This window comes from Somniosus microcephalus, chromosome 17 (genome assembly GCF_052327205.1).
Source record: "Somniosus microcephalus isolate GS21.2 chromosome 17, FLI_Smic_1.0, whole genome shotgun sequence".
NCBI lineage: Eukaryota > Metazoa > Chordata > Chondrichthyes > Squaliformes > Somniosidae > Somniosus > Somniosus microcephalus.
Window position 1 is genome coordinate 29,040,872 of NC_141003.1, and position 23,587 is coordinate 29,064,458.

General features: G+C 43.5%; 1 protein-coding gene across 2 annotated transcripts in view; it reads left to right on the plus strand.

Annotated features, from left to right (window-relative positions):
* LOC147105607 (anoctamin-2-like) overlaps positions 1 to 23,587 on the plus strand; it is a 164,812-nt gene that overhangs the window by 124,755 nt on the left and 16,470 nt on the right. For both annotated transcript variants that reach the window (XM_086010149.1, XM_086010150.1), the window contains exons 19-25: positions 779 to 836; positions 987 to 1,087; positions 8,420 to 8,571; positions 9,309 to 9,461; positions 9,565 to 9,617; positions 15,307 to 15,485; positions 16,075 to 16,180. In XM_086010149.1, coding sequence (XP_085866275.1) covers positions 779 to 836; positions 987 to 1,087; positions 8,420 to 8,571; positions 9,309 to 9,461; positions 9,565 to 9,617; positions 15,307 to 15,485; positions 16,075 to 16,180 — 802 coding nt within the window. The remainder of the gene's footprint in view (positions 1 to 778; positions 837 to 986; positions 1,088 to 8,419; positions 8,572 to 9,308; positions 9,462 to 9,564; positions 9,618 to 15,306; positions 15,486 to 16,074; positions 16,181 to 23,587) is intronic.

Sequence of the window (23,587 nt, forward strand, 5' to 3'; positions counted from 1 at the left end):
AAAGTTTATCTCCTGTTCTAAATGATGTGAGATGTCATTAAGGGAACAGAACATTTGGTTCTAATCCAATGAACCGTCATTTTTGTGTTACTCAACTATTACTTCGATTTGATTGCTCTGATTGTTTCAGAAATACTAAGAATGTTACACATGCTTTGAACAGAACAAAACAAATAATTTAACTATTTGGGGGGCACAAATTCATCTCGGGCGGTATTGCATGGGGCGTCTCTTATACACCCCACTTGATATTCAGCCCTATTAAAGTCAGTGGAACTGAATATCGGGCTGGGAGTATAGCGGGTGGTCAATATGAAACTGCCCATTTTGCAATACAGCCCAAGATGTAAAACTATCCCTCGGGGTTATATTTTTCACTTTCAACAAGAACAAGGTCAAAGATCAGCCATGATCTTATTAAATGTCAGAACAGGCGTGAAGGGTCGAACGGCCTACTCCTGCTCCTATTTCTTATGTTCTTATGTACCACAAAACTGCCCGTAGTTCATTCTAAGTTGTTATTCTCACTGAGGAGCGGTTGTGTGGGGAAAGGAAATGTCAAGCTGGTGCAGTTGGAGGTGGTCTGAGCTTGGAGTAGAGGCACATTATTGGGCCGAGGAGAGGGACCTTTGCATCTGGCCATCCTCTAACTGATCTGCTCAATGCACCTACCACTCTCAAAACCCTTAAATTATATTAAAATAAATAAATTGCTAGTTCTGTGACAAGGCCCAGGTTTATGTTGAAGGATGTGATAAATGGGCTGTTTTCTTGGCAGGTTTGTTGGCCGACCTGGAAGATATGTTTACGTCTTTCAGGACTATCGTATGGAAGAGGTAGGGAGAAAAATCAGAACCAGCTGTGTAATGTCACTGCAGTGCTTAGTAATTCTGTTGAATTTGACATACTTATGTGTTTAATGATTTAAATATTGTACTGGACTGTAAAAAAAAAATCCCTTTCACTTTCTCTTCATTTCTAACCAGTGTGCCCCTGGAGGTTGCCTGATGGAGCTCTGTATCCAGCTGAGCATTATTATGCTTGGAAAGCAGCTCATTCAAAACAATCTCTTTGAAATTGGAGTTCCGTAAGTACCGTGACTGGTTCTGTTTGTCTTTCAAGTGCTTTCTGACTAAAGGGATCTATCAGAATGTGTTTCCCTGATATCCTGTAAACAGTTCTTACTACTTAGATGATACTTCATACATCTTATACACCGCAACCAAGCAGCTTAGGTGATACCTCAGTGAGTTTATCCAGTGGCTAGCTGAATCATACAGACCAGGAAGGTCTTTGGTTTGATCTTTCATGTGTGCTGTGTTAGCTAAACTCAGCTAGGACAACAGTAGAGGAGCTACAGTTGGAATAAGAACAACAACCCCTGGGTTAGGGGGAGAAATTTGACCGAAGTTCTACTCCTGATTGCTACCCCGTGACGCATGTTGGTAGTGTCTTGTATATGGATGTCGGGTAAGAATAGGACTGGACTCATAAATGATGCACAACGCAGTTGAATGGTCTGCCAATAGTCATGATCAACACTCAAACATAAATATTGGCAACTTTGGGAAAGGTACTGGAAGGAGCTCATGGAATTATATCCTAGCAAGGACCCAATGCATTGAGCAGGGGAGAAAATTAGCAAGAAAGGAAATGACAAACTAACTAGTGAGACTATAAAAGAAGACTTTTTTGCCAACAGAGAAATAAGAAAGCCAACAGCCTGCACTTACAAAGCATCTTTAAGACAATAAAATATCTCATAGCATTTTAGAGAGGTGAAAACAATCAGATGCTGAGCAGCGAGGGTGAAGAGTTAGGAGTGAAAATTGAAAGCAAGATTAATGAGGGAGATTCTGAGGGGTTTATTGGAGAAGTGGAGGCAAGGTGAGGGGTTCAGGTAAGGTGTTCTATTCGGTAGGGTGTTCCAGAGTGCAGAGCCCAGATGGCTGAACGCTCTTTGACTGAAGGTAGAGCATTGGGAAGTTAGGATGCAAAGGAGATCAAAATTGAAAGAGAGGAGGGCGTGTACAGGAACATAGGGCTGAAGGAGGCTGCGGAATAAGGTGCACTGAGACCACTTGTAGACAAGGACAAAGATTTATAATCAGTGCTTTGGGGAATAGGGTACCAATGAAATTTGGCATGGATAAGGATGATAGAGAGTAATAAGAACAACAGCTCACACACAAATAAAAAAAAATATCAAATGCTCTTTGTAACTCCTGCATTTTTATTGATGTGGAGATGCCGGTGTTGGACTGGGGTGGACAAAGGTAAGAAGTCACACAACACCAGGTTATAGTCCAACAGCTTTATTTGAAATCACAAGCTTTCGGAGCGCTGCTCCTTCGTCAGGTGAAGTGAAGAGTTGCATATAAGCACAGCATATATAGTCAGAGAGCACTGCCAGATGATTAGAGGTAATCTTTCTAACTGCCCTTTATCACACCTCGGCAGAGAGATAATCACAGCAATCACAGGTGTGAATGGTGTCCAAACAGGTCAGTCAGGAAAACATTACATCAAAGAACAATGAGGTGGGGTCACAAGGGGTCAAATGTTGCAGATGCTGGGGTCTGTATGAAAAACAAAAAACAAACAAAAAACGATTTTTTTGCTGGAAATCGCAGCAGGTCCGCCGCATCTGTGTAGCGAGAACAAGCCAACGACGACTTGTGTCTGGATGACTCTACGTCAGGTGGGGTTACATGTAGCGTGACATGAACCCAAGATCCCGGTTGAGGCTGTCCTCATGAGTGCGGAACTTGGCTATCAGTTTCTGCTCGACGATTTCGCCAATGTACCATGCTCCGGGGCATCCTTTCCTGCAATGTATGAGGCAGACAATGTTGGCCGAGTCATATGAGTATGTACCATGTACCTGGTGGGTGGTGTCCTCACGTGTGATGATGGTATCTGTGTTGATGATCTGGCATGTCTTGCAGAGGTTGCCGTGGCAGGGTTGTGTGGTGTCGTGGTCGCTGTTCTCCTGAAAGCTGGGTAATTTGCTGCGAACGATGGTCTGTTTGAGGTTAGGCGGCTGTTTGAAGGTGAGTAGTGGAGGCGTGGGGATGGCCTTAGAGAGGTGTTCATCGTCATCGATGACATGTTGAAGGCTGCGAAGAACATGGCATAGTTTCTCCGCTCCGGGGAAGTACTGGACGACGAAGGGTACTCTGTTGGTTGTGTCCCGTGTTTGTCTTCTGAGGAGGTCTATGCGATTTTTCGCTGTGGCCCATTGGAACTGTCGATCGACGAATCGAGCATTATATCCCGTTCTTACGAGGGCGTCTTTCAGCGGCTGTAGGTGTCCATCGCGTTCCTCCTCGTCTGAGCAGATCCTGTGTATTCGCAGGGCTTGCCCATAGGGGATGGCTTCTTTAACGTGGTTAGGGTGGAAGCTGGAGAAGTGGAGCATCGTGAGCTTGTCCGTGGGCTTGCGGTAGAGTGAAGTGCTGAGGTGTCCGTCTTTGATGGAGATTCGTGTGTCCAAGAATGAAACCGATTCTGAGGAGTAGTCCATGGTGAGTTTGATGGTGGGATGGAACTTGTTGATGTTATCATGTAGTCTTTTCAGTGATTCTTCGCCATGGGTCCATAGGAAGAAAATGTCATCGATGTATCTGGTGTATAGCATTGGTTGGAGGTCCTGTGCAGCGAAGAAGTCTTGCTCGAACTTGTGCATGAAGATGTTGGCGTATTGGGGTGAAAATTTGGTCCCCATGGCTGTTCCGTGTGTTTGGGTAAAGAACTGGTTGTCGAAGGTGAAGACATTGTGGTCAAGGATGAAGCGGATGAATTGTAGGATGGCGTCTGGAGATTGGCTGTTGTTGGTGTTGAGTACTGAGGCTGTCACAGCGATGCCGTCATCGTGGGGGATACTGGTGTAGAGTGCCGAGACGTCGATCGTGGCGAGGAGTGTTCCCGGTTCAATTGGTCCGTGGGTGCTGAGTTTCTGTAAGAAGTCTGTAGTGTCGCGACAGAAGCTGGGGGTTCCCTGTACGATGGGTTTCAGGATGCCCTCGACGTATCCAGAGAGGTTCTCACACAGTGTTCCGTTGCCTGATATGATAGGACGTCCGGGTGTGTTGGCTTTGTGTATCTTTGGGAGGCAGTATAAGTCTCCCACGCGGAGAGTACGTGGGATGAGAGCGCGTAGGATGCTTTGAAGGTCTGGATCGAAGGTCTTGATCAGTCTGTTGAGTTGGCGGGTGTGTTCTTTGGTCGGATCTGCGGGTAACTGTCTGTAGTGTTCCTGGTTGTCCAGTTGTCGGTATGCTTCTTTGCAATAGTCCGTTCTGTTCTGTATGACGATGGCTCCTCCTTTGTCTACTGGTTTGATGACGATGTTGCGGTTGGTCTTGAGAGCGTGGATGGCGTTGCGTTGTGCTCGGGTGACATTCTGGGCTGTCTTGTGAGTGCGGTTGATGAATCTGGCGTTGATGCATCTCCTGACAGCTTGAGCTTACATGTCAAGCTTAGGGCAGCGACCCTCCGGAGGGGTCCAATTTGACTCTTTCTTCTTCGGTTGCTGCACTGCGGATCCCTCTGTCTGCTGTTCTGGATCATTGATTGTCTCATTGGGTTCGCTGCTGACATCTTGGGATTTGTGGAAGAATTCCCGGAGCCTCATTCTCCTGATGAATTCCTCTGTGTCTGCCGCGAGACCGATGGGGTCCATTTTGGTGGTGGGGCAGAAATTGAGCCCTCGGCTGAGAACTTCAATTTCGTCTGGTTGAAGGGTGCGGTCGGACAAGTTGATGATGGACTTCCCTGTGGTTTCAACCGTGGTACCGGGGGAGGCTTGGTTGCTGCTGGTGATGATGCCAAGTTTCTCAAGCTTCCTGTTCTTGGTGTGTATGAAGGCAGCATAGTTCCATTGCCTCGTCTGTTTGGCGGTGTCTCATAGCTGGTCTGCTGTGTCCTGAGCACAGGCTGAAAACATGGACTCTATCTTGGTTTCAAGGTTGCGGCGTCTGCTGTAGAGCCGGTGTACGAGATGGTTGAGGAGTGTGCAAGAGGTACGACGGCAGAGTCTCTCAGCGTAGTCTGTGTTGTAAGTCGACTTGAGTGGGTTCATGATCTGTAGTCCTTTCGGGATCTTGTCTGCTTTCTTGCATGTCTGTAGAAACTTGATGTCTGTGTCGATATGCGCGATCTTCTTGGAGATCCTCTCCACTTTGAGCCAGCAGTTTGTGGTGTCGATAGTAGCCATGATGTGAAGATGCCGGTGTTGGACTGGGGTGGACAAATGTAAGAAGTCACACAACACCAGGTTATAGTCCAACAGCTTTATTTGAAATCGCAAGCTTTCGGAGCGCTGCTCCTTCGTCAGGTGAAGTGAAGAGTTGCATATAAGCACAGCATATATAGTCAGAGAGTACTGCCAGATGATTAGAGGTAATCTTTCTAACTGCCCTTTATCACACCTCCGCAGAGAGATAATCACAGCAATCACAGGTGTGAATGGTGTCCAAACAGGTCAGTCAGGAAAACATTACATCAAAGAACAATGAGGTGGGGTCACAAGGGGTCAAATGTTGCAGATGCTGGGGTCTGTATGAAAAACAAAAAACAAACAAAAAACTATTTTTTTGCTGGAAATCACAGCAGGTCCGGCCGCATCTGTGTAGAGAGAACAAGCCAACGACGACTCGAGTCTGGATGACTCTATGTCAGGTGGGGTTACATGTAGCGTGACATGAACCCAAGATCCCGGTTGAGGCCGTCCTCATGAGTGCGGAACTTGGCTATCAGTTTCTGCTCGACGATTTTGCGTTGTCGTGTGTCTCGAAGGCCGCCTTGGAGAATGTTTACCTGAAGATCGGAGGCTGAATGTCCTTGACTGCTGAAGTGTTCCCCGACTGGGAGGGAACACTCCTGCCTGGTGATTGTTGTGCAGTGTCCGTTGAACGGATGAACGGACACCGCACAACAATTACCAGGCAGGAGTGTTCCCTCCCAGTCGGGGAACACTTCAGCAGTCAAGGACATTCAGCCTCTGATCTTCGGGTAAGCATTCTCCAAGGCGGCCTTCGAGACACACGACAACGCAAAATCGTTGAGCAGAAACTGATAGCCAAGTTCCGCACTCATGAGGACGGCCTCAACCGGGATCTTGGGTTCATGTCACGCTACATGTAACCCCACCTGACGTAGAGTCATCCAGACACAAGTCGTCGTTGGCTTGTTCCCTCTACACAGATGCGGCCGGACCTGCTGTGATTTCCAGCAAAAAAATAGTTTTTTGTTTGTTTTTTGTTTTTCATACAGACCCCAGCATCTGTCACATTTGACCCCTTGTGACCCCACCTCATTGTTCTTTGATGTAATGTTTTCCTGACTGACCTGTTTGGACACAACTCACACCTGTGATTGCTGTGATTATCTCTCTGCCGAGGTGTGATAAAGGGCAGTTAGAAAGATTACCTCTAATTATCTGGCAATATTCTCTGACTATATATGCTGTGCTTATATGCAACTCTTCACTTCACCTGACAAAGGAGCAGCGCTCCGAAAGCTTGTGATTTCAAATAAAGCTGTTGGACTGTAACCTGGTGTTGTGTGACTTCTTGCATTTTTATTCACACTTATTACATGAACAGCATACTTTGAGGGTAATTTTGACTTTGTGCAATAGTGTAAAACGAGCAGTAGCGAATTGGCTGCCCCTTTAACATCTCTCCTGATTTTCATTTCTATTGAAATCAATTGAAATAAAAATTAGGAGAGATGTAAAACGGGCTGCCGATTTTCTATCGGCCATTTTACACAATCGCACAAAATCAAAATGACCTCCTAGGATTCCAAGTGTTAAATCATTCGTGGAATCAAACTGTTTCAATACACTCTGCACATTCAAACTAACTCCACAAGCTAACATCATTTCACTCTTGGCAAAATACGTACTGTTCAAATTACTGCATTCTATATATAATCCACCCAAAGGCACAAAGACTCTTCCTTGGGATGACTATTTATTTACCATACACACAGGTAACCAGTAATTAACTCAGTGCCAACACATTTCTCTGTCTGGGTTTGTATGAAATGCTTTGGATGGGTTTGAACCCTGCTCATATTTACACAGTTGTCTTTGGGGGTTATTTTAACTTTGGGTATGAAATGGGCGATATTGTATTGGACGTCAATTATACTCCATGCCCAATTTTCCCTTGCAAATGACCCCTTTCAGCTTTCATGTGGCAAGGAACAGTAAAAACATGAGGGGGGAAGGTGAAGAGGAAAAGGTATGGAACGTCTGACCATTGAAAAACATTTGGGGGTCTTACCTATGAAGGAAAATGGGAATATTAGCAAAATAATAACCTGGATTTTGCTGTAATAATAACAGCGATATTGCAGGGTAAACCTGATAGCAACTTCTGGCGTCCGCACATGCACAGTTAAACACAGAAATCCAGAAGTTGCTGTCAGAGATACTCTGCTCCTCCACAGGTTGCACTGTTGCAGTCTTTGCCAATAGACTCGGCACTGAAATCACTGTAATGGCATGAGCTTGGGGTACCTGCCCATTAGTTCTACGCTAAAGACCACTGAAAAAGTAAGATGTAGAAGTAAGTGAGTTTTTAACGGTGAAATAAGTGATTAATACTGCTGAACAACCTCTCTGGCCCTGAAAAATTAATTTTATAAGTGTGGAGTCTCATTCCCACAGAAGAAAATTAATGTTGCAGATTAAAAAAATGTTTAAAACTTTTTCTGTTTATTCTTTTATATCTCTCCCATAATCCCATCTGTATTTCCCAATCATTATTTTTCTTCCTGTACATGATGTAAATGTAATTTATATTTCTAATTTTTTACTTCCTGGTTTGATCTGAGGATACTTCAATCTGATTGGTTGAAGAGCCTCGCAGTTGCTAGTCCTGGTCACAGATGCCACAGATCCCCTGTATTGGGCGCTTCCCTGAAACAGACACTGGATTAGTGCAAATCTCTGCTGACAAGCCCGCAAATAGTCTGTGGACAGTTGTACGCAAGGTGAATGGCGAAAGCCGTTCCTTTGCCGCTAAGAGCAAAATCCGGGCCAATAATAACAAGCCATTTTATCAAGAGTGACAAGAGGATTAAAGACCCTTCACAACAACCTTAACTTAATAATTGGGAGAGTGTCTGCATAATTGCTGCAATCGTTAAAATGTCAAAATAGCGGACATTATTTGCTCCGTTCTGCTGAAGGCATTATATGCTCCGGACTGAAAGGAATTTCATTATAAAGTACTCTCTTATTCCATTTCAACTTAAAACTGTTTTGCTCATCAATGGAAAGTCTCAAATCGGAATTGACATTTCTGCCACTCCAGATGTTACTTATTTTAAGCACGATCTCAATCAGCATGTCCCCATTTCATGTCTTGGCTATGATATGATTAATTTGAGTTTTTTCCTACAGGAGAATGAAAAAGCTGTTCAGGAAACTGAAAGATGAGAGGGCGGAACCCAATGAATCAGATAATTACGGTGCTACTAGACAACCTCAACAATGGGATCTAGACTATAATTTGGAGCCTTTTATTGGCCTGACACCTGAATACATGGAGATGAGTAAGTAGATACAATATTAAATGTGTATCTTGTGTACTTTTAACTAAATAGCTTGAATTAAGATCTATCAAAGAAAGAAGAAACACTTACATTGATATAGCGCCTTTCACGACCGCCGGACGTCTCAAAGCGCTTCACAGCCAATGAAATACTTTTGAAGTGCAGTCACTGTTGTAATGTGGGAAACGCGGCAGCCAATTTGCACACAGCAAGCTCCCACAAACAGCAATGTGATAATGACCAGATAATCTGCTTTTGTTATGTTGTTTGAGGGATAAATATTGGCCAGGACACCGGGGATAACTCCCCTGCTCTTCTTTGAAATAGTGCCATGGGATCTTTTACATCCACCTGACAGAGCAGAAGGGGCCTCGGTTTAACGGCTCATCTGAAAGACGGCTCCTTGCGTGGGTAGGAGATAAGGTTACAACATTGTAGCTACAATCCTCTGACTTGCGTTCCTTACAACTGCGACTCCTTACTGGGAGAGTGGGACTGTGAAGTTAGCCCTAGAATTCCATCACAGGGTCTGATGACGGTTATAAACCATTTAAGATTTGGATTTGTGGTTTGTAATGTGATCCGATGCCTTTGATGAAATTGTTGTAATCAATCTTAGGTATCCGTTATTCTCTGTAATTGCTCGTAGGTTATCTATATATGTATGTACATGAATTACATAGAGAAGTGTGGTTGTGCTCCTGTCAGCCGGCTTTAATGAATGCTGTTTTCCCCAGTTGTTCAGTTTGGCTTTGTGACACTCTTTGTCGCCTCATTTCCATTGGCTCCCTTGTTTGCTCTTCTGAACAATATCATTGAGATACGGCTGGATGCAAAAAAATTTGTTGCTGAACTCAGAAGACCAGATGCAGTGCGTGCAAAAGACATAGGTACGTCAGGAACCCAAAAATATACATCGGAATTACACACTTAAAGTTGATTTGCATCAAATGTTTTGATTCTTTATTTAAGTGTGCCTTCTTTGTCCAATAGGAATTTGGTATAACATTCTCAGTGGGATGGGGAAAGTCTCAATAATCATCAATGTAAGTCAATAAGCTTTCTGCTACCTCTTCTAAATGTACAGGATCTTTATCTATAATGTACAGGATTTAGCCATAATTGAAGTGACACAAAGATTTAGAAACATAGAAGATAGGAGCAGGAGTAGGCCATTCGGCCCCTCAAGCCTGTTCCGCCATTTAATGAGATCATGGCTGATCATCCAAATTCAGTACCCTGTCCCTGCTTTCGCCCCATATCCCTTGATCCCTTTAGCCTTAAGAAATATATCTAACTCCTTCTTGAATATATAAAATTAATAAGTTGGCCTCAACTGCCTTCTGTGGTAGAGAGTTCCATAGGTTCACCACTCTCTGGGTGAAGAAATTCCTCCTCATCTCTGTCCTAAATGGCTTACCCCTTATCCTTAGACTGTGACCCCTGGTTATAGACTCGCCCGCCATCGGGAACATCCTTCCTGCATCTAGTCTGTCTAGTCCTGTTAGAATTTTATAAGTTTCAATGAGATCCCCTCTCATTCTTCTAAACTCTAGTGAATATAAGCCCAATCGACCCAATCTCTCTTCATACGTCATTCCTGCCATCCCAGGTATCAGTCTGGTGAATCTTTGCTGCACTCCCTCCATGGCAAGAACATCCTCCCTCAGATAAGGCGACCAAAACTGCACACAATACTCAAGGTGTGGTCTCACCAAGGCCCTGTACAACTGCAGCAAGACATCCTTGCTCCTGTACTCGAATCCTCTCGCTATGAAGGCCAACATACCATTTGCCTTCTTAACCGCCTGCTGCGCCTGCATGCTTACCTTCAGCGACTGGTGCACAAGGACACCCAGGTCTCGTTGCACTTCCACTTTTCCCAATCTATTGCTGTTCAGATAATAATCTGTCTTCCTGTTTTTGCCACCAAAGTGGATAACCTCGTATTTATCCACATTATACTGCATCTGCCATGCATCTGCCCAATCACCCAACCTGTCCAAATCATACTGGAATTTCGCTGCATCCTCCTCACAGCACACACGCCCACCCAGCTTTGTGTCGTCTGCAAACTTAGAGATATTACATCTAGTTCTCTCGTTTAGATCATTAATATATATTGTGAACAGCTGGGGTCCTAGTACTGATCCCTGCAGTACCCCACTAGTCACTGCCTGCCACTCGGAAAAAGACCCGTTTATTCCAACTCTTTCTCTATCTAAGTCAGTGCCTTACCCCCAATCCCATGTGCTTTAATTTTGCACGCCAATCTCTTATGCAGGACCTTATCGAATGCCTTCTGAAAGTCCAATTACATCACATCCACTGGTTCTCCCTTATCTATTCTACCAGTTACATCCTCAAAAAATTCCAGTAGATTAGTCAAGCACGATTTACCTTTTATAAATCCATGTTGACTTTGTCCGATCCTGTCACTGTTTTCCAAGTGCTCTGCTATTACATCTTTTATAATGGACTCTAGCATTTTCCCCACTACCGATGTCAGGCTTACCGGTCTATAATTCCTCGTTTTCTCTCTACCACCTTTAAAAATACATTAGGGTTACATTAGCTACCCTCCAATCCATGGGAACTATTCCAGAGTCTATCGAATTTTGGAAGATGACCAGCAATGCATCTACTATTTCTAGGGCCGCTTCCTTAAGTACCCTAGGAAGTAGATTATCAGGCTCTGGGGATTTATCGGCCTTCAATCTCGTCAATTTCCCTAACACCATTTCCCTACAAATACTGATTTCATTCAATTCCTCCCTCTCATTAGACCCTATGTTCCCCGACATCTCTGGAATGTTATTTGTGTCCTCCTTTGTGAAGACAGAACCAAAGTTTGTATTTAATTGGACTTCCATTTCTTTGTTCCCCATTATAAATTTCCCTGAATCTGACTGCAAGGGACCTACACATGGCTTCACCAATCTTTTTCTCTTCACATATCTATAGAAGCTTTTACAGTCAGTTTTTATGTTCCCTGCAAGCTTACTCTCATATTCTATTTTCCCCCTCTTAATTAATCCCTTTGTCCTCCTTTGTTGAATATTAAACTGCTCCCAATCCTCAGGTTTGCTGCTTTTTCTGGCCAATTTATATGTCCTCTCCTTGGATCTTATGCTATCGCTAATTTCCCTTGTTAGCCACGGTTGAGTCACCTTTTTTGTTTTATTTTTATGCCAAACAGGGATGAACAAATTCTGTAGTTCATCCATGCGATCTTTAAATGTTTGCCATTGCCTATCCACCGTCAACCCTTTAAGTAACATTCCCCAATCCATCCTAGCCAACTCGCACCTCATACCATCATAGTTTCCTTTATTTAAATTCAGGACCCTAGTCTCTGAGTCAACTACTTCACTCTCCATCTTAATGAAGAATTCTATCATATTATGATCACTGCTCCCCAAGGGGCCTCGCACAACAAGATGGCTAAGTTATCCTTTCTCATTACATAATACCCAGTCTAAGATGGCCTGATCTCTAGTTGGTTCCTCGACATATTGGTCCAGGAAACCATCCTGTATACACTCTAGGAATTCCTTCTCCACAGTATTGTTACTAATTTGGTTAGCCCAATCTATATGTAGATTAAAGTCACCCATGATGACTGCTGTGCCCTTATTGCACGCTTCTCTAATTTCCCATTTAATTCCATCCCCAACCTCAGCATTACTGTTTGGGGGTCTGTATACAACTCCCACTAACATTTTCTGCCCCTTGGTATTTCTCAGCTTTGCCCATTCAGATTCCACATCATCAGAGTTAATATCCTTCCTTACTATTGTGTTAATCTCCTGTTTAACCAGCAATGCTACCCCACCTCCTTTTCCTTTTTGCCTGTCCTTCCTGAATATTGAATACCCCTGGATGTTGAATTCCCAGCCTTGGTCACCCTGGAGCCATGTCTCTGTAATTCCAATTACATCATATCCGTTTACATCTATTTGCACAGCTAATTCATCCACTTTATTATGAATGCTCCTTGCATTAAGACACAAAGCCTTCAGGCTTGTTTTTTTAACACTCTTAGTCCTTTTAGAATTATTATTTACTGTAGCCCTGTTTGATTTACACCCTTGATTTCTGTGCCTTCCACTTTTGTTTTTCTCCTTCCTGTCTTTTGTTTCTATCCTTGCTTCCCTTTCCTCTGTCTCCCTGCACAGGTTCCCAACCCCCTGCCATTTTAGTTTAAACCCTCCCCAACAGCACTAGCAAACACTCCCCCTAGGACATCGGTCCCGGTCCCGCCCAGGTGCAAACCGTCCAGTTTGTATTGGTCCCACCTCCCCCAGAACCGTTTCCAATGTCCCAGGATTTTGAATCCCTCCCCCTTGCACCATTCCTCTAGCCATGTATTCATCTGAAATATCCTTCTATTTCTACTCTGACTAGCACATGGCACTGGTAGAAATCCTGAGATTACTACCTTTGAGGTCCTATGTTTAAATTTACCTCCTAACTCCCTATATTCAGCTTTTGGGACCTCCTCCCATTTTTTACCTATCTCATTGGTACTTATATGCACCACGACAATTGGTTGTTCACCCTCCCCCTCCAGATTGCCCTGCAGCCGCCCCGAGACATCCTTGGCCCTTGCACCAGGGAGGCAACATACCATCCTGGAGTCTCATTTGCGGCCACAGAAACTCCTATCTATTCCCCTTACAACAGAAACCCCTATCACTGTAGCTCTCCCACTCTTTTTCCTCCATCCTGTGCAGCAGAACCACCCATGGTGCCAGGAAGTTGGCTGCTGCTGCCTTCCCCCGATAAGCCATCTCCCTCAACAATATCAAAAGTGGTATATCTGTTTGAGTGGGGGATGGCCACAGGGGACCCCTGCACTACCAGCCTGCACCTACTACACTGCCTGGTGGTCACCCATTCCCTTCCTGCCTGTGCAGCCTTTACCTGCGGTGTGACCAACTCCCTAAACGTGCTATCCACGATGTCCTCAGCATCGTGAATGCTCCAGTATGTATCCATTCGCAGCTCCAGCGCCACAATGTGGTCTGTCAGTCGCTGCAGCTGGATACACTTCCCGCACACATGGTTGTCAGGGACACCGGAAGTGTCCCTGTTTCCCACATAGCGCAGGAGGAGCATGCCACGGGGCCGAGCTCTCCTGCCATGACTTATCCTTTAATTAATTTAAATTAAATTAAATCAAATCAATACCTCTAATTACACTATGATTAAATGATATACTCAAGGGCCCTTGGTTACTAGCACTCCCCGATACACAACAGAGACCTTAGAAAGTATAACCACAAAAATTAAGACCGTCTAAATTTTATAAACTATTAATCTTAACTGTCAAACTATAGAGTAGTATAAATACTCACCTGGCCGTACTCACCCAATCAGCTGCTTCCTCTTGCCCGCATCACTTTTTGAATCGTGACGTGGCTCCGGAACGCCACCGCCAGTCTGTGAGATTGGTAAGCCTCTGAAAGAAAGCCCACGAAAGTGAGTTTAAGTACTCACTGTACCACTGCTCTCTGCTCCTCCCGACACTGGCCTCTGAAAGAAAGCCTGCGAAAGTAACTAAGTTTTTGACAATTTGGAATAGAAAATCAGATTAGTTACTGTTTTTCTACTCTGTGACTGGAAAATTATTTCTTATTTTTTGTTTTGCTTTTAGTAACCACTTGCATAGCAGTTTTAACTTTACAGGTTTAGAAAATTCAGCTTTTTATTCCAGTAATGATTAAAATGGGACATTTTTTCAGTTTTCTTTTGGTTTAACTTTTATCAAATTTAACACCTGCTCAGAGTTCATCTGTATTACTTCCTAGTGTTTTTTTGAATTAACTTCTTCTATTATTTTGTCAAACACCAAAAAATACCCACTGAAATTGAGGGGTGGGCTTTACCAATCTGCAGTAGTCACAAATAACGGTCTGTATCCCTGAGGCACTGAGGCAATTGTATGTGTTGTTGATTTAAGTCGTGCTACAAGGAGTTTTTCACTTGAGAATGTAACATCAACAATTTGGCAGAGCTCGTTGTAAACTTCCTTGTTAAGAAGTGAAATACATTTCATTCATTTCACAGATGGTTGAGAAATCCCAAGGCAGCCTGTGCTTTGGGAAGCCTTGCTTTGAAGTAAGGTTAGGCATGCGAGTCAGTTTGTAGGATGCACCTTTTCCCATTAGATACCGACACTGATACTTCAAGGCAGAAGAAGGACCTTGTTTGAAGCAGAAGAATGGCACAAATCCCAGGTTTTTCAGACAATCAGGCTCTGCATCAGACTTCTCAAGGCCCATAGCATTCACACATCATAATCCAGGACCATTAAACCAGTTTCACAGGAAACCAGAGGCCCTGTTAACAATAAGAGGAAGAGTTTGTACTTCACAAGAACAAATCTCCAAAAGTTGTAAAATATTAAATGTGTGCCATTGAAATCTATATTCTGTAACTCATTTGTGTGCTGTGACTTGTATCTGCATGGCCAAGATTCAATTTAAAATGATTCTTGTACTGTGCAGACTTTTATGGCTGATACCAGAAATAATTGAGAAGCTACTGTATTGGTGCTAATTACAGGCTGAAATTTATTGTGACATTAATGGACACCTGCTTCATACGTTCGCACGGCAATCCTCTATCCATTATTTAGCGGGGACATTAACCCAATTAATTTTAACAGTGGAATTAACCTCACATCTGTTCATTTCCAGTGTTAATACATCTTCTTTATTTGTCATCCAGGCATTTGTAATCGCCATTACATCAGACTTCATCCCACGCCTTGTTTACCAATACATGTACAGTGATGATGGCACTATGCATGGGTTTATGAATCATACCTTGTCATACTTCAATATCAGTGAATTTCTACAGGGCACACATCCCCAATCATCACATTTCATCAACATTAAAGTCTGCAGGTAATTATATGTTCAGATATTGCCGCTGCTTGATTACTGTCTGTCACCTTTCTATAATAAAGGCTGTTTAGCCGGTGGCATTCCAGTAATTATCGTCCTGTTTTTCTTTATTGGTGCAGAAAGATGGGATCCTCACTTAGTTGGCAAAAGAAATGCTTCTGCATAATAGTTTAGATGCAACTGGGCTGTAGCCATGTTTCTTTGACCAAATGATCTGGTTGTAATCCATGATCCAAGTTGCTAATGACAGCTCTCTTACCAAAACACAGAGATTTAAAACAAGCTGGGCTCAGAGAAACATCAGCTTGCACAGCTGGGAACAAGACCACATGTGGTAAAGTATATGATCTTATTGAGCGCCACTTGTGGTTTTCTTTCTGTGACTCGATTGTTTACAGCTGCAGAGTCCGATTCCACCAAACAGCTACACGTTTGGTGTTATTTTAAGAAGCATTTTTCTGAAACCTGGTATGATTTGGAAAGTTTTCTTTTTCACTACATATCATATTATTGAAACTCAACTGAGCTAATTGGCAATATCTTTACCTCCGACCAACATCTCCCACCTCACCCTGACACATCACCATAGGTACAAGGATTACAGAGAACCACCATGGTCTGATCATGCCTATGACTACTCCAAGCAATATTGGACTATTTTGGCTGCACGCTTGACATTTGTTATCATTTTCCAGGTAAGTGATGGGCAATGAGAAATAATGGTTCAAATTGGTAAGAGGAGCAATATCTGTAAAGAATTAAATAACATGGAGCTGAAATTAAAATGTACTTTAAAAGGATAGGGTCCTTAGACATATCAGAGCATAGATCAAAAATACTGGCTAATTGGAAGTTAAAACACAAATCTGGTGAGTGATGGAAGATTCAGAAATTGTAAAGTTGAAACACAACAGTAGGGCAGATTATTTTGAAAACAAAAAGAGAGATGCATTGGATTACTGCAACATTAATCAGCAACATCAGCACTTTATCAATAGTATGCCATTGTAACAGCAGCACGTTATTCCACTGCTGACAGCATGCTATAACATGAAGGAGACAAACTCTGCATCTCTCCATGGTGTCCAGGACCCAATGTTTGAAGAGCAGAGATTAAAGGTACAGCTCCAAATTTCCATTGTGCCTCCAACAGGAACTGGAGGGCTATGGGGGGCGGGGGGGCACTAAAAAGGGCCAAAGCACTGCTTGGAAGTTTTAGGTCTCTACTGAGCATTGGTATAAAAGTATCGAGTAATTCATTATTACAGTGTTGTAAAACCTCTGGAATATTCACTTAGAACATTGAGTTTTAAACATTGTCCATCATACTTCTTCTTAATGGACAGAAAACAGGGAGTAAGAATAAACCGGTCATTTTCGGGATGGCGGGATAGTAGAGTGCCGCAAAGCTCAGTGCTTGCGTCTCTGCTCTTTACAATCTATATCAATGACTTAGATGAGGGGACCAAGTGTAATATATCCAAGTTTGCTGATGATACAAAGCTAGGGGGAAAGTAAGCTGTGAGGAGGACACAAAGAGACTTCAAAGAGCTATAGACTGGTTAAATGGTTGGGCAAGAATGTTGAGTATAATGTGGGGAAGTGTGAAATTATCCATTTTGGTAGGAAGGATGGAAAAGCAGAAATAACAACAGAAAATGCTGGAAAAACTCAGCAGACCAGGGCAGCATCCGTGGAGAGAGAAACAGAGTCAACGTTTCAGGTCGAAGACCTTTCGTCAGAACTGGAAAAAAGCAGGAAATGGAGCAGATTTAAAAGCAAGTTTAGGGGCTGGGAAAGGGGGGAGGGGATGAAAGAACAAAAGGGGAAGGTCTGTGATAGCATGGAAGGCAGGAGAAGGAAAGAGGCATTAAGAGATATTCAAGGCAAGAGGAGGTTGTAATGGGACAGGTTACTTGGGTGTCCGTGTACACGAATCATAGAAAGTTAACATGCAGGTACAGCAATTAGAAAGGCAAATGGTAGGTTTGTAGGAACGGCCAGATTCCTAACTAAAGGACTGAGATCGAGTCAGTCTATTAAACAAACGATGTTTAATACTAATAAACAGAGTTTAACACTAAAACAATGGAAAGCTGGCTAACAGGTCTGTACTGGTTGCTAGCTCCACGAGGACTGACTAGAGCCCCTCCCTGGTCGGACGTCATGATGTCATCACATTTTCCTGCCGCTGGAGGATCACGTGATCAACGTGATGACGTCATTGAAATAAAGAATAGATTTGCCTTTCTAATCTAGGCTTTATTAACTTAAAAATCCTGTAGCACATCTTCAACACCCAGTCCCAACTAAAGGCTGGAAAGAACTGAATTTAAGATGGCCACCACAAATCACATGACATCAACTACCAATGAGATTACAGCATATATCCCAAGGCAGGAAACAAACAACCAATCACAATACTTCTTACTAAACATAAAGAATAATCACCACATTCACCCCTCCTTTTAAAATATACTCCAACCTAAATAACCTTTACAATTTATGATTAATTATTTACAACTAAAACTATGCACAGACAAATAAAACTATTCAACATGACACAATACTAAGTGAGCAACAACAAATAGTAACATTGCACATAAGTATTAAGTATCTCTCAACTAAAACAATATAATATAATATTTCAACAATTTTAAAACATTACTATCAATTTAAAAGTCCATTTTCAATCGGTCGACCGGATATCTTGTTCGTGTCGACCTTCTTAACCTTGGTGAAATTCCTTGCCCTCCCACACCAGGAGACACAGAAGTATCTTCTGCAGGAAGGCTATCCATATCCCGATTTTCAACGGTTTCCGGATTAGAAATCCCATCAGGAGGTAAACTGGGACGGTCATGAACATCCATCGAGGGCTGACTAATAGAAGTATAATTATCTGCAGTCGGATTGGAAATATTCGTAGTATCTGTAACAGCATCCACATTATCTGAATCATGACTATTGTTAATATCCTCAGAAGAGGGCTGGCCACCACAAGGAGCCAAGTCTTTAATTGAAACGGTACTTTCTTTCCCATCTTGGAATCGAATATGAGCATATTGGGAATTTGCTTCCAACAGCTCCACCTCCTCCACTAAAGGATCATATTTTGACAATCTAACATGGTGTCGAAGCAGCACAGGTCCCTGCATAGTAAGCCATGAAGGTACCGAATATCCCGTAGTAGATCTCCGTGGATAGTTAAAGAGCCTTTCATGGGGGGTCACATTAGTAGCCGTTGAAAGCAATGATCTAATGGAATGCAGGGCATCAGGCAGTACCATTTCCCACTGTGTATTCTTAAGGTTCCGGGATGTCAAAGCCAACATAACTGCCTTCCAGATCACCCCATTGTATCGTTCGCACTGTCCATTACCCTGGGGATTATACGGGGTAGTTCTGCTAGTAGAAATTCCCCGACTCTGAAGGTATTCCTTCAACTGGGAAGACATAAAAGAACTTCCCTGATCCGAATGGATATACGCAGGCATCCCAAAGATGACAAAAAGTTGAGTCAGACATTTGATAACTGTAGCAGCTGATACATCTGTGCAAGGAAAAGCAAAAGGGAACCTTGAAAACTCATCCACAACAGTAAATATATATCGGTTTTGAGTAGTTGAAGGAAGAGGCCCCTTAAAATCAACGCTCAAACGTTCAAAAGGAGAAGTAGCCTTTATAAGATGAGCTCGTTGAGGCTTAAAGAAATTCGGTTTACACCGAGCACAGATAGAACATGATGAAGTCATCCGCTTGACGTCTTCAACTGAAAAGGGCAAATTCTTACTGCGTACGAAGTGTATCATCCTCGTAACCCCAGGATGGCATAAGGCATTGTGAAGATTAATAAGCGTATCTCCGTGAATCACAGAACAATAAGCCCTCGACAGCGCATCAGCAGCAACATTATCCTTCCCCGGACGATAAACTATATCAAAATGGTAACATGCCAACTCAATCCTCCACCTCATTATTTTATCATTCTTAATCTTTCCAAAATGTTTGACATCAAACATAAAGGGCACAGACTTTTGATCAGTTACCAACGTAAAATGTCGCCCCGATAAATAATGTCTCCATTTACGCAGTGCTTCTACTATTGCATACGCCTCTTTCTCTATTGAAGAATGCCTTTTTTCGCTATTGTTCAAGGTACGTGAGAAAAAGGCCACAGGTCTTCCATTTTGGCTCAGAGTAGCCCCAATTGCAAAATCAGAAGCGTCCGTCTCAATCACAAAAGGAACCTACTCATCAATAGAATGCACAACTGCTCCAAGGATATCCTTTTTAAAATTATCAAAACACGTCCTGGCCTCCCATGATAGAGAATATGTCGTAACCCGAATAAAAGGCCGGATCTTCTGTGAAAAATTTGCAATCCAATTAGAATAGTAAGAAAACAGTCCAACAACTCGTTGCAAAGCCTTAGAATTAGTAGGACAAGGTAAATCAATCAATGGTCGCAGACGTTCTGGGTCTGGTTTAATCTTGTTTCCCGAGATAATGTACCCCAGTAGATTTACCTCAGTGGTCGAAAAGGTACACTTCTCTTTATTGAAAGTTAAACCAACTTTTTCCGCAGCTTGAAGGAATCTTTCTAAATTAGAATCATGCTCCACCCTTGATTTGCCACACACCGTGATGTCATCTAAGTATGAAAAGGTGTCAGAGAGAGAGTTATCACTTATAAAAGCATCCATTGCCCGTTGAAAAGAAGCAACACCATTAGTAACACCAAATGGTATTTGGCAAAACTGATACAGCTTTCCACCAGCCTCAAAGGCCGTATATGGTTAATCCTTCTTAGCAATAGGAATCTGATGATAAGCACTCTTTAGGGCAATAGTGCTAAAAACCTTATACTGAGATACTTTATTGATAAGCTCATCAATCTTAGGCAAAGGGTACGCATCTAATTGAGTATACCTATTAATAGTTTGGGAATAGTCTATCACCATTCGTTTCTTATGTCTCTCGTTAGTCGTGACAACTACCTGTGCCCGCCAAGGCGAACAACTAGGCTCAATGATTCCTTCCAATAAGAGACGTTGAACTTCAGAATTAATAAATTCTCTATCCTGACTGCTATACCTTCTTGACTTGGTAGCAATTGGCTTACAATCCGGCATCAAATTGGAAGAAAGTGATAATGGAGAAATGGATAAAGAGGTTAATCCACAAATAGATAAAGGTGGTTTAGTCCCTCCAAATGAAAGACTGAGAGACTCGTGTAACTGAAGCACATCATGACCAATCAAAATATCCGCACAGAGATTAGGCAAAACAGATAGGCATATATCAGTATACGTATTACCTAGAAGAATCAATTTCACAAGACAACAACCAGCTACTTGTGAAGTGAGAGTCGTCTGAGCCATACACACCTGATAGGAAACAGGCAAAATTTTCAAATGCTTCTCCTTTGCAAACTGAAGGCTTATAAAACTCTCGGTACTGCCCGTATCTATAAGGGCCTTCACTTCCAACCCATTAACTTGGGCCGTAACTATAGCTTTGTTTAGGCCATGAGCAAATGCAGCAGAAATTGATGCAATAAACGCCCTATCTAAAGGCTGAATAGTCACAGAGGAGGTAATTGAACCTGATGATTTACACACACATGCGTAATGACCTCTCTTGCCGCATTTACTACACACAGCCTCCCGAGCAGGACACTTCAGACGAGGGTGCCGGACGTTCCCACAAAAATAACACTTCTGAATCCTAGAGGCAACGGCCGCTGAAGTAGAAACTGTTTCAGAATCTAGTAAACCACTCCTATTAAGTCCACATAATTCCTTTTCATCCGGAACTGCCGAAACCACAGTCACAGGCCGATTAAAAAGAGCATAAGAATCCGAACTTCTCTGAGCCACATCCAATGTAGAAGCTTGCTCAAAAGCACTCTTAAGATCCAAAGTCTTATTTTCTAACAACCGCTGACGAATTGATCTAGACAATAATCCATTAATAAAAGCACCCCGTACCGATTCTTCCTTATATTCTTCAGCCATCACGGCCTTATAATTACAGTTAACACTAAGGCACCGAAGTGCTTGTAAATAAGTATCCAAAGATTCTCCCACCTGCTGCCTACGGGCAGATAGAAGGTGACGTGCAAATACCTCATTCTTTGGTTTAACAAAAATCTTTTCCAATGTAGAAATAGCCACTTCGTAAGTTTTACAGTCCAAAATATACTTTTACACATCCGGAGCAATGTAGTTGATCAGCATATTCAGCTTATTTAGAGACTCTTGATCCAACACGCCCAAAAAGTTTTTAAATGTACAATACCAGTGTTTCCATTTATCATCCACTCCTGCAGAATTAGGGTCAGCATTGAATCGTTCTGGTTGAAGATATCGCTCCATTCTGACATAAAGTTAATAAATTGAAATAAAGAATAGATTTGCCTTTCTAATCTAGGCTTTATTAACTTAAAAATCCTGTAGCACATCTTCAACACCCAGTCCCAACTAAAGGCTGGAAAGAACTGAATTTAAGATGGCCACCACAAATCACATGACATCAACTACCAATGAGATTACAGCATATATCCCAAGGCAGGAAACAAACAACCAATCACAATACTTCTTACTAAACATAAAGAATAATCACCACAGTCATCGCGTTGGGTCTCAGTCTTAAAGGAACCGCGCTATGTACATGCGATAATATGAACAGAGATACAGATTCATTCTGTAGCTAACAATTAGTTAAAGATAATTATGTACATAAGATCAGAGTCCCCTTGGTGGCTCTGCCACATGCGCCCCCCCAGAATTGTCTTTAACAGTAAAAGTCAATTGACTAGGAGGTCTGACAAGCCTGTCAGAGCGACTCCTGTATTCTCGGAGTGAACGTTGTTGAACAGTGGGCGGGCTGGCGGATGGGAGCCTTCGAACTGGTGCAGATGCAGCTGGAGGGCGGCCACGGTGTGGTGGCTGTGCAGTCTCTACTGGCCGGTCGATGTCCAGATGCGCCGGTTTGAGACGATCAATGGAGATGTGGTCTGGTTTACCACCGATGTCAACCGAGAAACTCTTGTCACCGGGCTCTATTACGTGGAAAGGCCCTGTGTAGGGAGCCTTGAGCGGATCCCTATGGGTATCATGCCGAATGAATACGAATTCAGCATGTTTTAGCTCCGCTGGAACGTGCGAAGATGGCAGGCCATGATGCAAAGTCGGAATGGGCGCGAAAGCCTTGGCCATTTCCCGGTGGTTGCTGAGTTGGTCGGCCGCAGACCATGGCGCGGTGGGAAGCGGCAGGAAATCTCCCAGAACGCGGAGCGGCTGACCATACACGAGCTCTGCGGCAGACGATTGCAGGTCCTCTTTGGGTGCCATGCGCAGCCCCAACATGACCCATGGAAGCTTATCCACCCAGCCGGCACCTTGGAGGCTGGCTCTCAGCGATGCCTTTAACGATCGGTGGAAACGTTCGCACAAACCGTTTGCCTGTGGGTGATAGGCCGTAGTGCGGTGGAGTTTGGTGCCGAGACCCTGGGCCACAGCGTTCCAGAGCTCGGACGAGAATTGTGGACCGCGGTCTGAAGAAATATCCGCCGGAACGCCGAAACGTGCGACCCACGAGGAGAGGAACGCTCTGGCTACATCGGCAGACATAGTAGACACCAAAGGTACTGCCTCAGGCCATCTGGTAGTACAATCGACCATGGTTAGAATGTGTGTGTAACCCTGGGACGGTGGCAACAGTCCGACGAGATCCACGTTGACGTGGTCGAATCGCTGTTCTGGCACAGTGAACGTGGCCAATGAGGCCCTGATGTGGCGCTGCACCTTAGACTTTTGACAGACGACGCAGGTGTTAACCCAGTTGCGGATATCCTTAAGCATTCCTCTCCAGACGAACTTAGCCGACAGTAATTTTTGGGATGCTTTTACACCCGGGTGCGAAAGCCCATGGATGGCATCGAAGACTTGGCAGCGCCAGGCAGCTGGAACGATCGGGCGAGGATCCCCCATGGAGACATCGCAGAGCAACGAGGTGCCTGCTGCGTGGAATTGCACATCGGCCAGTTGGAGGCTAGAGGTGTAAGCGCGATATGACTGCGTTTCAGGGTCGGATGC